Source organism: Pelophylax lessonae, assembly GCF_965119305.1.
Source record: "Pelophylax lessonae genome assembly, chromosome: 2".
Lineage (NCBI taxonomy): Eukaryota > Metazoa > Chordata > Amphibia > Anura > Ranidae > Pelophylax > Pelophylax lessonae.
The window spans coordinates 437070491-437092286 of record NC_138769.1 but is presented as its reverse complement, the minus strand read 5'-3'; the positions used below and the strand labels follow the sequence as shown (position 1 = coordinate 437092286).

The following is a 21796-nucleotide window of genomic DNA, read 5'->3' as shown; positions in this document are numbered from 1 at the left end:
AAGAATTTTGAAAACCATTTATCATTTCCTTTTCACTTCACATTTTTGTGCTACTTTGTGTTGGTCTATCACATAAAATCCCAATAAAATACATTTACGTTTTTGGTTGTAACATGACAAAATGTGAAAAATTTCAAAGGGTGTGAATACTTTTTCAAGGCACTGTGTGTGTGTATATATATATACATATACATACATACACATACACACATATATACACGCACATACATACACACACACAGGTCCCTCTCAAAAAATTAGCATATTGTGATAAAGTTCATTATTTTCTGTAATGTACTGATAAACATTAGACTTTCATATATTTTAGATTCATTACAAACAACTGAAGTAGTGCAAGCCTTTTTATTGTTTTAATATTGATGATTTTGGCATACAGCTCATGAAAACCCAAAATTCCTATATCAAAAAATTAGCATATTTCATCCGACCAATAAAAGAAGTGTTTTTAATACAAAAAAAGTCAACCTTCAAATAATTATGTTCAGTTATGCACTCAATACTTGGTCGGGAATCCTTTTGCAGAAATGACTGCTTCAATGCGGCGTGGCATGGAGGCAATCAGCCTGTGGCACTGCTGAGGTGTTATGGAGGCCCAGGATGCTTCGATAGCGGCCTTGAGCTCATGCAGAGTGTTGGGTCTTGCGTCTCTCAACTTTCTCTTCACAACATCCCACAGATTCTCTATGGGGTTCAGGTCAGGAGAGTTGGCAGGCCAATTGAGCACAGTAATACCATGGTAAGTAAACCATTTACCAGTGGTTTTGGCACTGTGAGCAGGTGCCAGGTCGTGCTGAAAAATGAAATCTTCATCTCCATAAAGCTTTTCAGCAGATGGAAGCATGAAGTGCTCCAAAATCTCCTGATAGCTAGCTGCATTGACCCTGCCCTTGATAAAACACAGTGGACCAACACCAGCAGCTGACATGGCACCCCAGACCATCACTGACTGTGGGTACTTGACACTGGACTTCAGGCATTTTGGCATTTCCCTCTCCCCAGTCTTCCTCCAGACTCAGTCCACTGCTTCCGCAGGTCCCCCAAGGTCTGGAATCGGTCCTTCTCCACAATCTTGCTCAGGGTCCGGTGACCTCTTCTCGTTGTGCAGCGTTTTCTGCCACACATTTTCCTTCCCACAGACTTCCCACTGAGGTGCCTTGATACAGCACTCTGGGAACAGCCTATTCCTTCAGAAATTTCTTTCTGCGTCTTACCCGCTTGCTTGAGGGTGTCAATGATGGCCTTCTGGACAGCAGTCAGGTCGGCAGTCTTACCCATGATTGCGGTTTTGAGTAATGAACCAGGCTGGGAGTTTTTAAAAGCCTCAGGAATCTTTTGCAGGTGTTTAGAGTTAATTAGTTGATTCAGATGATTAGGTTAATAGCTCGTTTAGAGAACCTTTTCATGATATGCTAATTTTTTGAGATAGGAATTTTGGGTTTTCATGAGCTGTATGCCAAAATCATCAATATTAAAAACAATAAAAGGCTTGCACTACTTCAGTTGTGTGTAATGAATCTAAAATATATGAAAGTCTAATGTTTATCAGTACATTACAGAAAATAATGAACTTTATCACAATATGCAAATTTTTTGAGAGGGACCTGTATGTATGTATATGATTTTTTCTTTTTTACAGGTACTCTTGTGGAGGGATCTAGGGGGTCTAAAAGACCCCAAACCCCTCCTCTGCACTTAAAAGCATTCAAAACGCCAAGTTTGGCTGTTTTAAATGCTGTAATTTATTTGAATTTGGCGCCGAGTACCCGGAAGTGATGTCATGACATCACTTCTGGGTTTTTACATGGGGGCCCGATCAGAGCCGAATGTGGCTTTGATCGGGTCTCCTCTTCGCCGGCCGTGCAGGATGGTTGCCCAGGTCTCCCGGTGGGACGGGAGACCAGGGCGAGCCACGGAAGGCAGAGGGGGATCCTTGTAATGACAGCCCAGCGGCTTCTCAGCCGCATTGGTTGTCATTACAAGACAGCTGACTGTCGGCTATGGACGCCCGTACCGGGGTGATGCCTCTAGCTGCAGGCATCACTCTGGTACATGCACTTTCCTGAAATATCGGCAATATCGGTAACGTAAGGGGTTGTGTGTGTGTGTGTGTGTGTATTTATGTATGTATGTATGTATGTATGTATGTGTGTGTGTGTGTGTGTAAACAGTGCTCCACGGAGTTCTTCCTTACATCAATGTCTCTTATTGCACTTATTTGACTTTATTTAGTACAGGCTATTATAACATTCTTTAAAATGTTAGTGCCACTAGTCCCCTTGCATGAACTTACATAAGAGTTTAGGGTAAAAGGGTATTCTAATGCCAAGCCTGACTGAAATCAAAAGACTGCCTGGACACTGCATAAAACTAAGGTGATGCAAGGTTTAATTGTAAATAACTTTCAGCATAAAAATATCCTTCTTCCCAAGTTACCCTTTATTGACATTGAAAACACTTACTGCCAGCTGGTGACAGTAGGCCTATGGGTCATATTGCTACGTTAAACGATATGCCTTTAAGACAACATGTCCCGCTGCAATGACAGCTTTTTAAAGAACAGTCTCCGCTTGTGCATGTTTCACATTTTAAAATCCAGCATTAAGTGAAAGCATTCATCACCCAGCCAAGAAAATGCAAGCAAGTGGACAATTTATTATCACATGAATTGCAGACTTTTCACTGAAGGGCTTTTGAGACCATTACCTGCTGTGCACCAAATACAGACTGAGTGTTTAATGTAGGATGTTAAAAGATTTAACGCGAAGCCAGTTAATCTTAATGAATACTTAAGATTAGGATTTTGCAGTTCACTTGCAAATTAATTTCCTCTGACTCAAGTTAATAAAAAACAGTTTTGTAATCATTCACTAAGCTGTGCACAATTTCGAGTAATTCAGATTACATTTCTATACACCAGGACTGTTCAGATGTGTCAGAAATGCAGACACAGATTAATGCAATGCTAAAGCCAAGTGCAAAGAGATGGCAAACATCGGATTCATTAAATAATGAAAATACATTTGCTTTGTAGTTTGAAAGGCTGCAAGCTAAAACAAGATACAGAAAATTTTGTTTTTAAAAGAAAAACATTTGAGTGTTAAAGATAAATATGCAGACTGTAAAAAGTCCAACACCACTGGTGTTAATATTTATATTTAAATTAGGTTGGAAAAAAGACTGCTGGATACTAGCTGCTATGGGCTACAGCACAATTTAGTTAGTTTTTATGTATGACTACATCGGACACAATAATTTAATAATGACATCACCAAAACATTTGAAATTCTAAGAAAATGCAGATCTGTTGATATTTCTGTATTTGCAAGCAATTTTTTTTTTTTTTTATAAATCAATAGAATGCTGTATTACTGAAGATAACAATCTTAAATGGCGATCAGACATTCAGATTGGACTAGTTAATATAGCTTCACACTATAAAGCTGTTTTTTTTTATTCTATTACTGAGAATCATCAGGTACAATCACCTGTACCTAAACTTATTAATGTATAAACACAATTTATTTACTCATTTACATAATTAAAGAATATGTAAACCCAACATTTCATATTTTTGTTATGTGCCTGCTTGCAGTCCATGCACTTGTATGAAAAAGTATCCTGTTTGCTTTGTATTGCTTCCTTTGTGTGAAATTCCTGGTGTTTTCTGCCAGTTCCTCTGCTTTCTTATTAAAAACTTACCACACTAGACAGGAGAGTACAGTGTGGTCAGTTCTCCAGCTATGCTGGGAACTCAGCCTGCTCCCATACAATGATCAGACTTAGCATTAATGATTTTATATATGTATACACAAATGTTTTCATTTAATTTCTATTTTAAACTGAAAGGGTTGTTTTATAAGGTGATGGTTTACAATCACTTTAAGTTCACACTGGGGTGGCTTCAAAGTCGCCGACTCTGAAGCCGCCCCGTGCAGCGCGACTTCAGCAGGGCTTGCATACGACTTCTCTAACAGAAGTCAATGCAAGTCGCCCCCATAGCGCAGGAACCTTTTTCTAAGTTGGAGCAACCTGAGTTGCTCCGATTAGAATGGTTCCATTGCACTGAATGGAGCGCAAGTTGCCCCAGTGTGAACCGGGACTAAAGGCTTATTTTAAGTGTAGTAAGTATAGCAATGTTGTGAAAGGTGTCTTTTTAGACCAAAATGTTGACTTGCTGCAATTATATTATTTATTATCTGTGGATTCTTCTTTTACCATACTTTGAGATGAAAGGCAAACATGCACTGTGTGCATCAAAATGATTACCCCGACATGAGCTTACTGCTAATACTATAATAAAAGTGTATATTGGCTTTTGCCCACACCACAAATAAAATTCAAATACTAACAACGACCCACAAAGTCATCTACAGCTCTGCTCTGAGCTACATCACCAACCTTGTTTCAAAATACCAACAAAACAGTTTTCCTTGCTCCTCCCCCTCAAAGGCCTCCTCTTTTCTAGCTCCCTTGTCACATCCTCCCATTCTCAATTGCAAGACTTCTCCCAAGCCTCTCCCATCCTCTAGAGCTCCCTACCCCAATATGCTTGACTAGCTCCTACTTGGTCTCTTTAGGCGATCCCTTAAAAACCCTTCTCTTTAGGAAAGCCTACCCTGCTTCTAACTATTAAGCTGTACTTTTACTTTCCTCATCATCACCTTTTCTATCCTTGACACTTCCTTTAAGATGGTAAGCTCCAAGGAGCAGGATCTTGCGATCCCTCATGTATTGAATTGTATTGTTTACCTCAATTTTTGTAAAGCATTGGGAAAACTGTTGGCTCTATGCAAATCCTATATAATAACATTATTTATTTCCTCTTGCCAATCCTGAGAATACCTAATAGTTATGTTTACGCCTTTACTGCATTTATGGAGGGAATCCTGCTCCAGGATTCAAACATATCTTCCACTTCATTACATGGGAGTTGGGAATTGGGTATTTACAACAAGACAAGGACATTTGTGCTTATTTCAACTCACATGAAGGGATGAGGACACCATTTCTGGCAAGATCAAAAGGTACCGTATTTATCGGCTTATAAAACGCACCTAATTTTAAGAGGGATAATTCTGGAAAAAAAAAATTATTTAAAGAAAAAAAACAACTTTGAAGAAAAATAAGGGTAGCTCAGAACTTTGTCCCCCTTCACCGCTTTGAAACATTGGTACCTAAAAGGGTACAAGTTCTGGACATCTCTACAGTGCCTGGCAGGGGGAAAGGGGCAAATAGACACACACCCTGTTTGCAGGAATGGAGGAGCTAGTGTGTGTCTCTTAGCTCCTCACCTCCCTGTCAGGCTGGGTTTTTCTTTGAACCCCCCGGCAGACTCCTTTTGTCACTCTGGCCCCTTTAACACCAGTGAAAACTGCTGCCTTACATGGGAGGTCAAAGAGACCCACACTCTGCTCTGCAGGGAGGGGGGCCTGTCAGCCAGTATGTGTCTTTTAGCTCCCCCCCCCCCCCCCCCCGTCAGGCAGTGATTACTGTGTGTTCCACCACTCCGAGACTTATGTTATCCCACAGGTTTTTAACTACTTGTACCTGGCAGGAACAAGCTCGGCAGTTCTCTGCTCCTCTCAGCTCAGGCTAAACTCTTGCGAGCTGTGCAGAGTGTTACCGTGGTTACACTATGACAGCTACGAGAGTTAAACTGTGTAACATACACAGATAGGAGGACGGCAGCCCGAGGCCTGCAATACGGGGTCTGGGGGGCCCGGGACTTGCAGGTCCCCCGGGTAATCTCGGATAGCGTCCACTCGCCTGATACTGGGGTATGTACCCTGCCTTTTTGTTAATGATATCGGCGTATAACACACACAAACAATTTGTCACCTATTTTCAGGGGGGAAAAAGTGTGGGTTATACGCAGATAAATACAGTACTTTCTATACTTGCTGAAAATGTTGTTAGACTAATAAAATAAAAACTAACGCAGCCACCAAATCCAAGGACTGTTAAACCACACTTACATTTTGGATTTTGGATTTAAAAATACTGTAACCTAGTATGTATCACCCCCATAATGGACTTCCTTTAAAAAAAAAAAAAAAAAAACAAACACTCTGATAAAAGACAGCCATTGTTTCTGTGTTACACTTATTAGCGCTTTGCTATTTACCCCTAGACTGCAGATCAACTTCTTTCAGTGTACAATCTATATTTATTTGCAGTTGCCTATTCAGGCTCCTCAGTCTGGTCATCTCTTCTGGCTGAAAACATAAAAACAAAAACAAGATAACATGAGGTTAATAGGAAATAAAAGAAAACTAATTTAAAAGTTAAATGTTAACACAAAGTCATCTGAATAGCATTTATATACACAGGCACTCTGTTTTCTCTGCTCCTATTAAGTGTCAGTAAACCTAAATTAACCACTTGTCTGCCGGGCCAATTTTTTCATTTTTTGCATGTTAAAATCTGCATTTTTAGCTAAAAATTACCGTACCCCCCCCCCTTAATATTTTCAGAAAGCAGAGACCCTGGAGAATAAAATGGTGGTAACTGCAGTTTATGTCACATGATATGTGGGCAGTTATTTAACACATATTTTCAGTGGCTGAGTGGTTAGAACTTTTGCCTAGCAGTAAGTACTAAGGACGTCGGTTCAAATCCAAACATTTGCACTACCTGCCTTAAATTTGCATCTCCTTCCTGTGCCTGCGTGAATTTCCTTCAGGTACTGCAGTCTCCTCCCACATTTCAAAGACATGCTGGTAGGTTAATTGGCTCCTGTCTAAACTGGCCCTAGTATGTATGAATCTGAGTTAAAGACCTTAGATTGTAAACTCTTTGAGGGCAGGGACTGATGTGAATGTATAATATATGTAAAGTGCTGCTTAAATGGAGAGCGTAAAGTACAGTAAGTACCTGTACTAATAACATTTTCAAGAGAAAAAAAAAAAAACACATGAAAATGAATTTTAGTGCAAACACAATAAACCCTATTTTTGGTAAAATATAAAAGTTGATGTTGCATTAAATAGATACCAAACATGTCCAGTCTTAAAATGCACTTGCCTGCGGAATAGCGAAAAAAACTATGGTAGCCAAAATTCACCACAGTAAATGCTTTAACCCTTTTACTGCCAGGTCTGAACGGCCATATAGCACTGCCTGCAGCTGGCCAAGTCTATACACTGTACAGACCTAATTTCTCCTCCTATAAGCACTTGGTCACTTTAATGACCATGAACTTATAAAAGAATTGTTCAGCAGACTCTGCTGAACAATTCTATTAACTCTGATCAGCGGATTACAAACCGCTGATCAGAGTTATTACCCTTAAATAGACTGCCCCCCCCCCCCCATGCTGCGGCTTCCCTGTCTTCAGCCTCTCGACCTCCTGCTCACTCCCTGTCAACCAAAACTACTCCTACCTCTTTCCTTTCCCATTCAAGCCCCTTCTTCACCCTCAGCACTAATTACCTCCCCCCACACCAGATTCAAACCCACCCCCGCAAACCCAATCCCCTGCAGCAACCTTTAGAAGTCGGCTTCCCTCCTCTGCCACTCCCGCCAGCTTCAGGTGCTGCAGGGGCTTGGAGGGAATCTCAGCATGTCGTCGCCCCCCCCCCCCTGCCTGTCCGACTACCCCCCCCCCTGTACCAGCCCCTGCACCCCTGATCCATTCCTGCTCTGGTGGCATCCCTCCCGCCGCCTACAGCTGCTGACCTGCACTCTGTCAGCGAGCTGCCAGCCCCCTCACTGTAGTACAATGGACCTAGGCAGCCATCGTTACCGATGGCTCCTATGTCCACTGAAGCTGATTTACTATGGGGTTTACTATATCAGACTATCACTTTATGAATGGATAAGGAGTCTCTATACAGACTCCTTATTTTATTCATGTAAAGTGGTGCAGAGAAAAGGACTCTCTTAATCAACTAAAGGTGCATTTATTCTTCAGGCATTCATGCATTCCAATGGTCAGAATAATAATACTCTGCCCAACAAATTGCATAATCGCTCAAATACTAGAAGCGCCTAAGCGTGTGTGCAAAACAAAGCTACTAGCATGTTTTATTAAGCAGCATTTTCCTCCCCCAGAGTTCTGGTGTTCAGAGGGTCTTTGACATGAGGTCTAAAGCTGGTCATAGATTGGTAAAATTTTAAACATTTAAAAAAATTAAGGTTCTAGTAAAGTTTGTTTGTTGTTCTAATCTTTAGTGGGTTAAATCGATGTTTGACTTTGACTGCAGTGACAAGAAAATTCTAAGGAGCAGGATGAAAAATGTTTCTAGAACAAACTAATTTCTAACAGTGTATGTGGTAATAAAAGTGATTTAAACCCAACCTTGCTTTGATTTCCACTGTGGCCATACCCCTGTAGGGGTTTTCAGAGACTGACCAGAAAACGGCGCTGGACCTGCAAAGCACCCTGCAGATGACTCCATATGTTACATTACGCGTGTCAAGGGGAGTACTCACAGCAGGATCGAGTAAAATGCAGCATTACAGGTCAGCCCCGCGTTTTCGAGCACATGGGGTCCAGGTGCGGTCCCGCAATGCTCTGCTGAGGAGTCCACCAGTCCACAAGCTGTATAAAAAGCCACAGTGACAATGGTGCAACTGAGTGATAAGGGAATCATCTGGGGAGAAATAATCCAGTAAGAGAAAAAAAAAAAAAACACTTCCTTAAAAGAAGGTAGTCTTGCCGTAGTAGAGATAAGAGGTTCATCACCTAAGGACAATAGCAGAAACACCATGGCTAGCTGAAATGAGAGACGTTATTTAGGTAGTCTTGCAGCCTTTCTATTTTGCCAGTGAGCAGTCATCTGAAGGTAGCTGCATATATCCCAACCATAATTATTTAAAGTCATCTGTCCTGTACAATCCGGAAATACAGACATGGCCAAAAATATTAGCATCAATGCATTTCTGTCAGACAATGCACAACTTCACCCAAAAAATTGTTGCAATTACAAATGCTTAGGCTTACTCAAGTTTATTTCTTTTGTTTGTATTGGTATGACACAAAAATATTAAAAAAAAAACAAAAAGCCAAATCTGACACATTTCATGCAAAACTCCAAAAAAAGGACTAGACAAATATATTGGCACCCTCAGTTTAATATTTGGTAGCGCACCCCTTGGAAAAAAATAACTAAAATCAATTGCTTCCTGTAACTATCAATGAGTTTCTTACACCTCTCTAATGGAATTTTGGACCACTCTTTTTTGCCAACTACTCCAGGTCTCTCAGATTGGAAGGGTGCCTTTTCCCAACTGCCATTTTGAGATCTCTCCACAGGTGCTTTATGGGAATTAGATCTTGACTCATTGCTGGCCAGTTCAGTAGTCTCCAGCGCTTTGTCTGAAACCATTTATGGGTGCTTTTTGACATGGTCATTGTCCTGATGTAAGACCCATGACCTCTGATGGAGACAGAACTTTCTGACACGTCATCAGGAGCAGCCATTGATGGCATTCTGATGAAACACATAGGGCGGAGACTAGAGCGTCATCGCGTCCCTTCCAGTTTCGAACTCCCGGTCTGTGAAACACATGTCATTCCAGAAACAACACATCTCTTAAAGCGGAGTTCCGGCCTCAAATACCTTTTTTAACTAAAAATACCCCTATAATACTAATCCATCGCCCTTTACAGAACCGCTATTCTCATACTTACAAGGTGTACAGTATTGGATTTTAGTCAAAATCTTACTTTTAAAAACGCTGTCTGGGCACGGCCATCTTAGACGTGGGCATCTGAAGCCGCAGTGTAATCTGCTGTGTCCTTCTTCCTGATTTCAGGGAGTGCTCTGGGAGTTCTTCCTGATTCCAGCCTCCTGGGAGTGATGACAAACAGCTCCCAGGATGCAATGCAAAGGCGGAAGTGATGTTGGTGGCCGCGGCCACAGAGGGGGGAGAAGGAGGAAGTACAATCAAAAATGCCCTGAAAATAAGGTAAGGGACCCCCGAACAAAATTGAAAATGCCCAATTGTTGATCAGCATAGCGAGCACTCCAGGAATCACTAAAGTTGCAAAATAGGCCGGAACTCCACTTTAAGGTCTTGAATACCATTTAGCAGTGTAAGTGCGTTTTCGGTTTTATTAATAAACAATTTGCTACAAATTCACACTAGGAGTTGCCGCTCTTATTCACATACCCTATGAGAATACCTACTAATCAGACCCTTGGAGACTGAGGAGGGGCTATAGGATCATGCATTTCACTATCTGTTGGTGCCTCTGACCCATGCAGGGTCTTCTGGTAAATGAAGAGCTGAAGGGAGAGCATGAGTGGATTCATTACGATCAACAAGAGACTGATGTTACACTTTGGCGATTTTTTAGCACTTTGCCACATTACCTTTATAAGGACTTTTTAAAGCATCAGATCGTTTAAGGACTTATTTAATTATTGCACTCGTTGCACAGATAAGCACTTTCATTTGCACTGGATTTACTGTGATAGTATGTGCATAGCCATTTAGAAGTTTTGAACACTGCTATATAGTATATTAGTATTATATGGGGTTTGTGCAATAGCATTATATACATATAGTTTATGACTTCCTATTTAATTGTTTCACCTGTTTTGAGTTTTACGAGGATTACAAATATATAGTATCACACAAAAGTCCACCCCTCACATTTTTGTAAATATTTTATTATATCTTTTCATGTGACAACACTGAAGAAATTACACTTTGCTACAATGTAAAGTAGGGAGAGTACAGCTTGTATAACAGTGTAAATTTGCTGTACCCTCAAAATAACAGTCATTAATGTCTAAACCGCTGGCAACAAAAGTGAGTACACCCCTAAGTGCAAATGTCCAAATTGGGCCTAGTTAGCCCCCCCCCCCCATGTCATGTGACTTGTTAGTGTTACAAGGTCTCAGGTGTGAATAGAAAGCAGGTGTGTTAAATTAGGTGTTATCGCTCTCACTCTCTCATACTGGTCACTGGAAGCACCTCGTGGCAAAGAACTCTCTAAGGATCGGAAAAAAAAAGAATTGTTGCTCTACATAAAGATGGCCTAGGCTATAAGAGGGTTGTCAAGACCCTGAAACTGAGCTGCAAGACCGTGGCCAAGACCATACAGAGGTTTTACAGGACAGGTTCCACTCAGAACAGGCCTCGCCATGGTCGACCAAAGGAGTTGAGTGCATGTGATCAGCATCATATCCAGAGGTTGGGTTTAGGAAATAGACGTATGATTGCTGCCAGCATTGCTGCAGAGGTTGAAGAGGTGGGGGATAAGCCTGTCAGTGCTCAGACCATAGGCCGCACACTGCATCTAATTGGTCTGCATGGCTGTCGTCCCAGAAGGAAGCCTCTTCTAAAAGATGATGCACAAGAAAGTCTGTAAACAGTTTGCTGAAGACAAGCAGACTAAGGACATTGATTACTGGAACCATGTCATGTGATCTGATGAGACCAAGATAAACGTATTTGGTTCAGAGGGTGTCAAGCGTGAGGCTGCAACCAGATGAGGAGTACAAGGACAAGTGTGTCTTGCCTACAGTCAAGCATGGTGGTGGGAGTGTCATGGTCTGGGGATGCATAAGTGCTGCTGGCACTGGGGAACTACACTTCATTTAAGGAGCCATGAATGCCAACATGTTCTGTGACATACTGAAACAGAGCATGATCCCCTCCCTTCAGAGACTGGGCCGCAGGGCAGTATTCCAACATAAGGACCCCAAATACACGTCAAGATGACCACTGCCTTGCTAAAGAAGCTGAGGGTAAAAGGTGATAGACTGGCCAAACATGTCTCCAGACCTAAACCCTATTGAGCATCTATGGGGCATCCTCGAACGAAAGGTGGAGGAGCGCAAGGTCTCAAACATCCATCAGCTCCGTGATGTCGTCATGGAGTTGAAGAGGACTCCAGTGGAAAACTGAAGCTATGGTGAACTTCATGCCCAAGAGGGTTAAGGCAGTGCTGAAAAATAATGGTGGCCACACAAAATATCGAAACTTTGGGCCCAATTTGGACATTTTCACTTAGGGTGTACTCACTTCCTTGTCAGCAGTTTAGACATTAATGGCTGTGTGCTGAGTTATTTTGAGGGGACAGCAAATTTACACTGTTATACAAGCTGTACACTCACTACTTTACATTGTAGCAAAGTGTCATTTCTTCAGTGTTGCCACATGAAAAGCTATAGTAAAATATTTACAAAAATGTGAGGGGTGTACTCACTTTTGTGAGATATTGTATAGGCAGTGCCCCCTATACCTCTTTCTCCTATTCATTTCCATACCCCACTTCGTGGGATATAGGAGGTAGGTAGCAGATTTTGTTGGCCATACAACAGCGTGGAACTATAACCAAACTGGGCCCTTTATTGCACCCCAGAATTCTTTTGTAGTTTTCAGACTTGATAATGCCATGCACATGGTCACAACATCCAGTGCCTGAAGCAGCAAAGCAACCCCAAAACATTAGTGAACCTCTATGTTTGACTGTAAAGACTGTAGTCTTTTTTGGCCTCATTTCTTTTTCTGAACAGTAGAATGATAGGCTGCAATTTTGTTTAGTCTGTCCACAGCACATTCTCTCAAAAGGATTTTGGCTTCCTCATGTAAGTTTTGGCCAATTCTTTGATCAATTTTTTGCTTTCCTCTACATCCAGGGAGGTTAGTTACAGTGCCATGGGCTGTACTCTTCTTGACTATGTTGCGCACAGTGGACACAGAAACATTAAGATCTCTGGAGATAGACTTGTAGCCTTGAGATTGTCTTTTTTTTTTTTTCACAATTTGTGTTCTCAAACGATTCTTTGCTACTCTTTCTCTTCTCCAGGCTTCGTGTGGCACACAGAAATAATAGAAAGGTTGAGTCAATTTCTCACCGTTTTAACTGGTTGCCAGTGTGATTTCTATATTGTCAGCACCTGTTAATGGATACAGGTGAGTTTAATTACAAACAGGAGCATCACAAACTTGGAATGCATTTACTTCTTACACTTTTGAGAAGGGTGCCAATAATTTTGTCCAGTCCATTCTCGGAGTTTTGCATGGAATGTGTCAGATTTGGCTCTTTGTTTCTCCACTTTTTTTGTGTCATACCAATAGAAACAAAAGAAATAAACATGAGAAAGCATAAAAATGTGTAATTGCAACAATTTTCTGGGTGAAGTAGTGTAGTCTGACAGAAATGCAAGGGTGCCAATATTTTTGGCCATGACTATACAGTACCTTGCAAAAGTATTCACCCCCTTGACTTTTTACCTATTTTGTTACATTACAGCCTTAAGTTCAATGTTTTGTTAATCTGAATTATGTGATGGATCAGAGCACAATCATCTAAGTTGGTGAAGTGAAATGAGAAAAATAAACATAAAACTATTTTTTAGAAATAGAAAACAGAAAATTGGCATGTGCGTATTTTACATAGTTAGTGAAGTTGAAAAAAAGACATCAGTCCATCCAGTTCAACCTATGATGAGTGTTTGTGTGTTTGATGTTAACCGTACATTGTATACCCCTTTATGTTGTGGTCTTTAAGGTGCCCATCTAATAGTTTTCTGAAGCCATCGATGCTCCCTGTTGATATTACTGCTTGTGGAAGGAATTCCACATCCTTATTGCTCTGACAGTAAAGAACCCCTTACGTATTTTAAGGTTAAACCCTTTTCCTATAGTTTATTGAGTGGCCACGTGTTTTATTGTATTCCCTTTCTCTGAAAAGTTTGTTCCTTATGCTAGGGTCATCTCCAGTACAGTATTTGTACATGATGATATATCCCCCCTCAAGAGTCTCTTCTCTAGAGAGAATAAGTTCAGTGCTTGTAGTCTTTCCTCATAGCGGATGTCCTCCATTCCCCTAATTTTTGTTGCCCTTCTCTCGACTCTGTCCAGCTCCAGCACATCCTTCCTGAGGACCGGTGCCCAGAACTGGACGGCATACTCCAGGTGTGGCCGGACCAGGGTCTTGTAGAGTGGGAGAATAATCTCTTTATTTCTGGAGTGACTCCCCTTTTTTATACATGCCAGTATTTTGTTGGCTTTGCTTGCAGCAGCTTGGCATTGCATGCCACTGCCTGTTGTCCACTAGGACCCCCAGGTCCTTTTCTATCTTAGATTCACCCAGAGGTTCCCCCCCCTAGTGAGTAGATTGCTTTCGTGTTTTTGACGCCCAAGTGCATTACTTTACATTTTTTAACATTAAACCTCATCTGCCATGTAGTTGCACATCCCATTATTTTGTTCAGGTCCGCTTGTAAGGTTTCCACATCCTGCATCGAAGATATTGGCATGCTTAGTTTAGTATCATCCGCAAATACCAAGATTGTGCTAGATATCCCCTCCTCTAGGTCGTTTATGAATAAATTTAAACAGGATTGGTCCCAGGACAGAACCTTGGGGGACCCCACTTTCCACATGTATGTATTCACTCCCTTTGTTATGAAGCCCATAAAAAGCTCTGGTGCAACCAATAACCTTCAGAGGTCACATAATTATTGAAAAGATGTCCACTTGACTTGTGTGCAATCTAAGTGTCACATGATCGGTCATTACATATACACACCTTTTTTCGAAAGGCCCCAGAGGCTGCAACACCTAGGCAAGAGGCACCACTAACCAAAACACTGCCATGAAGACTAAGGAACTCTCCAAACAAGTAAGGGACAATGTTGTTGAGAAGTACAAGTCAGAGTTAGGTTATAAAAAAAAAAAATATCCAAATCTTTAATGATCCCCAGGAGCACCATCAAATCTATCAAAACCAAATGGAAAGAACATGGCACAACAGCAAACTTGCCAAAAGAACGGCCGCCCACCAAAACTCATGGACCGGGCAAGGAGGGCATTAATCAGAGAGGCCTAAAGGTAACCCTGAAGGAGCTGCAGATTTCCACAGCAGAGACTGGAGTATCTGTACATAGGACGACAATAAGCCGTACGCTCCATAGAGTTTGGCTTTTTGGCAGAGTGTCCAGACGAAAGCCATTACTTTCAGCAAAAAACAAAATTGGCACGTTTTGAGTTCGCGAAAAGGCACATGGGAGACTCCCAAAATGTATGGGGGAAGGTGCTCTGGTCTGATGAGACTAAAATTTAACTTTTCGGCCACCAAAGAAAACGCTATGTCTGCCGCAAACCCAACACATCACATCACTAAAGCAAAACCATCCCCACAGTGAAACATGGTGGTGGCAGCATCATGCTGTAGGGATGTTTTTCAGCAGTCGGGACTGGAAAACTGGTCAGAGTTGAGGGAAGGATGGATGGTGCTAAATACAGGGATATTCTTGAGCAAAACCTGTATCACTTTGTGCGTGATTTGAGGCTAGGACGGAGGTTCACCTTCCAGCAGGATAATGACCCCAAACACACTGCTAAAGCAACACTTGAGTGGTTTAAAGGGAAACATGTAAATGTGTTGGAATGGCCTAGTCAAAGCCCAGACCTCAATCCAATAGAAAATCTGTGGTCAGACTTAAAGATTGTTGTTCACAAGCGCAAACCATCCAACTTGAAGGAGCTGGGGCAGTTTGGCAAGGAGGAATGGGCAAAAATACCAGTGGTAAGATGTGGCAAGCTCATAGAGACTTATCCAAAGCGACTTGGAGCTGTGATTACCGCAAAAGGTGGCTCTACAAAGTATTTACTTAGGGGGGTGAATAATTATGCACATTGACTTTTTCTGTTAGGTTGTCCTATTTGTTGTTTGCTTCACAATAAAAAACATCTTCAAAGTTTATTGGGTGGGGCTGGGGAAGACCCAGCTGTCATGGTACACGTGGGTACCAATGACATAGGCAGAGGAAGATGGAGAGTCCTAAACGATTTCAGGGACTTAGGAGCTAAGTTGAGGACTAGGACCTCCAAGGTAGTATTTTCAGAAATACTACCTGTACCTCAAGCCACACCAGAGAGGCAGCGGGAGATTAGGAAAGCTAACAAGTTGCTGAGGAGCTGGTGTAGAAGGGAGGGTTTCGGGTTCCTGGAGAACTGGGCCGACTTCTCAGTCGGCCACCGGCTCTTTGGTAGGGACAGATTGCACCTAAATGGGGAGGGTGCAACCGTACTGGGTGAGAGGATGGCCATAAAGTTAGAGGGGCTTTTAAACTAGGTGATGGGGGGGGGGGGGGGGAGGGTACAGATGCAGAATTAGCCAGTGGAAAGCAAGATTCAGAGGGCAGAAATAGGGACATTAGTGGTAGGGTGTTCGGAGCTCCTAAACCCAGGGTGGGTATGGGTAAATATCACGAGAGCAGCCTATAACATAAAATGAGGATATACGTAAACGGTCAAAATTACGAGGCTTGTATACCAATGCCAGAAGCCTGGCTAACAAGATGGGAGAGCTGGAGCTGCTGATGCTTGAGGAGGACTTAGATTTTGTGGGGATAACGGAGACTTGGTTTGACAGCTCTCATGGGTATAACCGAGACTTGGTTTGACAGCTCTCATGACTGGATGGCGACCATTTAGGGGTATTCCCTTTATCGCAGAGATAGAGAAGGTAAAAAAGGGGGAGGGGTATGTCTGTATATTAAGAACAGTGTACAGGTAAATATGAGGGATGATATTAATAATGGAGCTATGGACGAGGCAGAATCCCTATGGGTACAACTTGAAAGGGGAGGCACTGTGGGGAAGGTAATATTGGGCGTATGCTATAGGCCCCCCAACCAGAGGGAGGAGGGGGAGGCAGACCTCCTTTTACAGATAGGATTGGCAGCAAGGATGGGAAATGTCATTATAATGGGGGACTTTAATTATCCAGATATAGACTGGGCAGAAGGAACCGCGCATTCAGCCAAGGCTCGGCAGTTCCTAAATGTTTTGCAGGACAATTTCATGGGTCAGATGGTGAATGCACAGACAAGAAACAATGCGGTACTTGACCTACTGATTACCAACAATACAGACCTGCTCACGTATATAGAAATACGGGGCAACTTAGGAAACAGTGATCATAGGTCAATTAGTTTCAGTATTAATTATAGTAATAGGAAACACAAGGGCAATATAAGGACACTGAATTTCAAAAGACCCAATTTCCCAAAACTGCACTCTGCTAGAAAATATCAAATGGGATAGAACCCTGGGAACAAAGAACACAGAGGAAAAATGGGAGTGCTTCAAAAGCATACTTAACAAGGGATTGACCAGTGCATTCCAAAGGGAAATACATTTAAAAGAGCAAAACTAAACCCTGGGTGGCTAAACTTCAACATAAAAATGCATATTAATGCTAAAGGAAAGGCCTTCAAAAAATACAAGACTGAAAGAGTGTAATAAGAAATGTAAAGACGAAATCAGGGCGGCTAAAATAGAACACGAGAGACATATAGCGGAAGAGAGTAAAAAGAACAGCAAGAAATTCTTTAAGTATATAAACAGTAAGAAAGCGAGGCCAGAACACATTGGCCCCATAAAAGACGATAAGGGAGTTTTGGCCACAGAGGACCGGGAAAAGGTGGTAGTGTTAAATAATTTCTTAACATAAATAAATCACCGGGACCGGATGGTTTGCATCCGAGGGTTCTTAAAGAGCTCAGCCAGGTGATTGCCAGACCATTATTCTTGATCTTTAAGGATAGTTTACAGACGGGTATGGTGCCAGCTGATTGGAAAAAAAGCCAACGTGGTACCAATATTTAAAAAGGGGCAGAGATATATCCCGGGTAACTATAGGCCGGTCAGCCTAACATCAGTAGTCTGCAAGATTTTGGAGGGGATGTTAAGGGAGCACATACAAGACTTTAGTAATTAAAATGGTATTATTAGTAGTAATCAGCATGGGTTCATGAAAAATCGTTCTTGCCAAACCAATCTATTAACCTTCTATGATGAAGTGAGCTGCCACCTAGATAAAAGGTAAGCCTGTGGATGTGGTGTACTTGGACTTTGCAAAGGCCTTTGACACCGTTCCCCGCAAACGCTGACTGTTCAAAATAAGGAAGGTAGGTATGGACCATAAGGTGAGTACCTGGATAGAGAACGGACTCCAGGGGAGGATGCAAAGGGTGGTGATTAATGGGGAGTACTCAGATTGGGCCGGTATGGAAAGCGGGGTCCCCCAAGGTTCTGTCCTGGGGCCAATCCTGTTTAATTTATTCATAAATGATCTAGAGGAAGGGATATCGAGTAAAATCTCAGTATTTGCGGATGATACTAAACTAAGCATGCCAATATCTTCTATGCAGGATGTGAAAACCTTACAAGCGGACCTGAACAAAATAATGGGGTGGGCAACTACATAATAGATGAGGTTTAATGTTGAAAAATGTAATGGGTGCCAGAAACCAGAAAGAAAGCTACTCACTAGGGGGGGAACCTCTGGGTGAGTCTAGGATGGAAAAGGACCTGGGGGTACTGGTAGACAACAGGCTTGGCAGTGGCAAGCAAAGCCAACAGAATACTGGGATGTATAAAAAGGGGATTCACTCCAGAAATAAAGAGATTATTCTCCCACTATACAAGACTCTGGTCCGGCCACATCTGGAGTATGCTGTCCAGTTCTGGGCACCGGTCCTCAGGAAGGATGTGCTGGAACTGGAGAAAGTCCAGAGAAGGGCAACAAAAATAATTAGGGGAATGGAGGACATCAGCTATGAGGAAAGACTACAAGCACTGAACTTATTCTCTCTGGAGAAGAGACTATTGAGGGGGGATACAGGGTTCATACACATTTTCACCAATGAAATTCCATGACTTTTCCATGACTTTTCCATGACTTCACGTAAATATTCATGACCTAAATGTTTCATGAAATGTCTATGTATACGTGTTAAATACGAAGAAAATCTATGTGAATTAGCCACCTTTATGGCACTTTTCCACTGCAAGTACCGGCTCGGCTCTACTTGGCCCAGTTTGCTTTTCCACTGCTGGTACCGCATGGTATAGTGTCGGAACGGTTCGGTACGGTATAGGTTTGCTTTTCCACTAAAGTAGTACTAAAGTTAAGTGGGTGGGATAACAACGGGGTGGGTGGGATTCTCTGACCAATCAGTGGCTAGTAGTGACTGCATGCAAAGGATTGTGGGATATGGTACCAGTTTGGTACCTGTTGGAACCACAATCGAGTAGGTACTGTTTTTTCAGAGCCGTACCGTACCGTACCGTTCGGTTCCATGCAGTGGAAAAGCCAACCTATACCGTACCGTACCGTTCCGACCCTATACCATGCGGTACCAGCAGTGGAAAAGCACAAATGCGGGCCGAACCGGTACGGTTCCATGCAGTGGAAAAGCGCCATAAGAGCCCACAGTACCTCTGCTGTTAGAGTTTAGTTTCTGGATACAGCGTGACTCAAAATGGTCCCTTGTTTTACAGTAGATGAGGTGGAAGCACCGCTGCCGCAGCTGTGAGCCGGTGTCACTTCAGGCGCACGGGTGAAAAAGCCAGCGATCGGATTGGAAGCTGTCGAGCAGGCAGCTGCAGACTGGTGCTTTGCACCTTTAGCGTGGCTAGACATCGCTGCCTCTCCCATGTTCGAAATGTCAAACGTTTTACGACACACTGTACATTTAGCACGTCCCAGGTCCTGATCTTTCTCCAGCCACCTCTCATACTTTTCATCATGAAGCCATTTTTAAAGCTGCATTTCCCTGGCATTGCTGTAACACTGTGAACGGACTGGTATGGATGGCACAAAATGCAGCACTTAATCTTTTTAGGCCCAGGCCACAGTCATGAGGTGGAATATGTGCAAGTGGGGTTGTGAACGGCGCTACCGTTTAAAAGGTTTAGGTGCACTTAGTGAACAATTAAATACCGTGAACAGTGGTATTAAAATAAATGGATAATAAAGTGCTATATGTGCCTTTTAAAATGAAATAAATATAAATTATGAGGTGCACGTGTGATTCACAATTTTTTAGAGACCGGTTGTAGTGAAAGTATCCTGTACCTTTAAATAGTGCAAAGATGCAGTGCAAAGTGCTAGTGCTAAAAAAGTCACAAAAATGGCAAGGGGTAGTGACTTTTATTTAAAATTAAATATACCAAGTGAAATATACATCCGATCTCAAAACAGATTAGAAGTGATTATACAGTATACAGAAAAAATAAATATGTGCTGCCGTGAGCAAGGTGAGGAATTAAATCCAAAAGCTTTTCAGTTGTAAAAGATTAAAATGAATGAAAAGGCTTCGGGTTGCAGACACCTGCGTGACCGCTAGGTGTCGCACCCTATATACAACCTGTTATGGCTTTTTTTGCTGGGGGATACTGCTTAGGTGCTCCTCCGCTCCTTCCAATTCTTTGGTAGATCGTATAGACCTCAAAGAAAAATGCAGAGATGGAAACCCCCTGGTATCATATCCTACATGTGTGTAAAACAAATGCGTGTAGTGACTCACAGGTAGAGATGTAGGCTGTCCGCGATCAGTGTTGATGTTTGCCGGGAAGCTTCCGCGTTCCATGGCTCTGGCTCCGGGTGCCGGAAATGAAGTAATGACATTGTAGACTCCGCCCCCGGAACGGTTACCGCCCCCTTCCGCGTCATCATCACGTTCATGCGCCCGGCCCGCCCTCCAGTGACACTTGCCTGTGATTGGTTTGCTGCTGCTGGCCAGTCACATCCAGGCAAACCGCGGCCGGCCCTCCCCGCTGCCAGCGATTGGTGCACATTCACCTCCTCGGCTGCTGTGCGCACGGGCATACCGCGGACCCGGAAGACAAATCGTATGTGGCACAAACACATTACTGAATAAAATAAAATTACACTAAAGTCTTAAATTAAGCATCCGCTCCCCCTGCCGCTCCCCGCTCCTCCCCAGTTACATTTCCATGACTTTTCCAAAACCTTTGTGGAATCCTAATTTTCCATGACCTTTCCAGGCCTGGAAAGTGTCATCTCCAAATTTCAAAACTTTTCCAGGTTTTCAAGGACCGTACGAACCCTGGGGATATTAGATCAATGTACAAATACTGTACTGGCAACCCTAGCATATGGAAAAACCTATTCAGAGAAAGGGAATACAATAAGACATGTGGACACTCAATAAAACTCGAGGAAAGGCGTTTCAACCTTAAAATATGCAGGGAGTTCTTCACTGTAAGATCAGTAAGGATGTGGAATTCTCTTCCGCAAACAGTCGTATCAGCAGGGAGCATCGATAGTTTCAAAAAACTATTAGATGGGCACGTTAAAGACCACAACATACAGGGGTATACAATGTACGGTTAACAGCAAACACACGCATCATAGGTTGAACTGGATGGACTGATGTCTTTTTTCAACCTCACTAACTATGTAACTACTATGTTACATAAGTTGTGGACATGTTCTGTAAGTTAAATGATGCAAATCTTTAAACAATCTATTTTAATTCCAGGTTGTGAGGCAAAACAAGAAAAATGCCAAGGGGGTGAATACTTTTGCAAGGTACTGTATATATTTATTGATTTTGCATTGAAATACTCTTTAGCCTAAAGTACACCTTTAGTGGGTTTTGCAGCTTCTAAAAAAGAGGCCAAATACTGCACAAGTATTTTAAGAAAATAAACAGGAACATTACTTGCTTTATTTTTTCCTAAAAGTCTGGTATCAATTCTTTAAAACTGGCCACACTCTTAGAAAACATTGAGCTCCAGAGTTTTGTTGCTATTGCTATTTTAGTAAATTTTATAGCAAAAATATCAAGTAACATTTTTAGGACTATGTATTGTTTAGAAGCTAAGGCTCCCCCTATGAGCTTAGGACAGGAAATACTACAGGAAGCAGGGTAGGGGAAAAGAAGACTTGAACAAGACATGTAGTGCCAAGACACAGTAGTGCTGTGTCCTGGTTGCCTATAGAAATGGTGAAGCACTATAACCTGAGCTAAGAAACTTTTTAGTGTATTCT

The 21796-nt window shown here is 42.2% G+C and overlaps 1 protein-coding gene across 3 annotated transcripts in view; it reads right to left on the bottom strand.

Annotated features, from left to right (window-relative positions):
• The window catches only part of TAB3 (TGF-beta activated kinase 1 (MAP3K7) binding protein 3), a 117883-nt gene that overhangs the window by 15779 nt on the left and 80308 nt on the right, over nucleotides 1–21796 (bottom strand). For all 3 annotated transcript variants that reach the window (XM_082246734.1, XM_082246735.1, XM_082246733.1), the window contains exon 5: nucleotides 6146–6236. In XM_082246734.1, the coding sequence (XP_082102860.1) occupies nucleotides 6146–6236 (91 nt within the window). The remainder of the gene's footprint in view (nucleotides 1–6145; nucleotides 6237–21796) is intronic.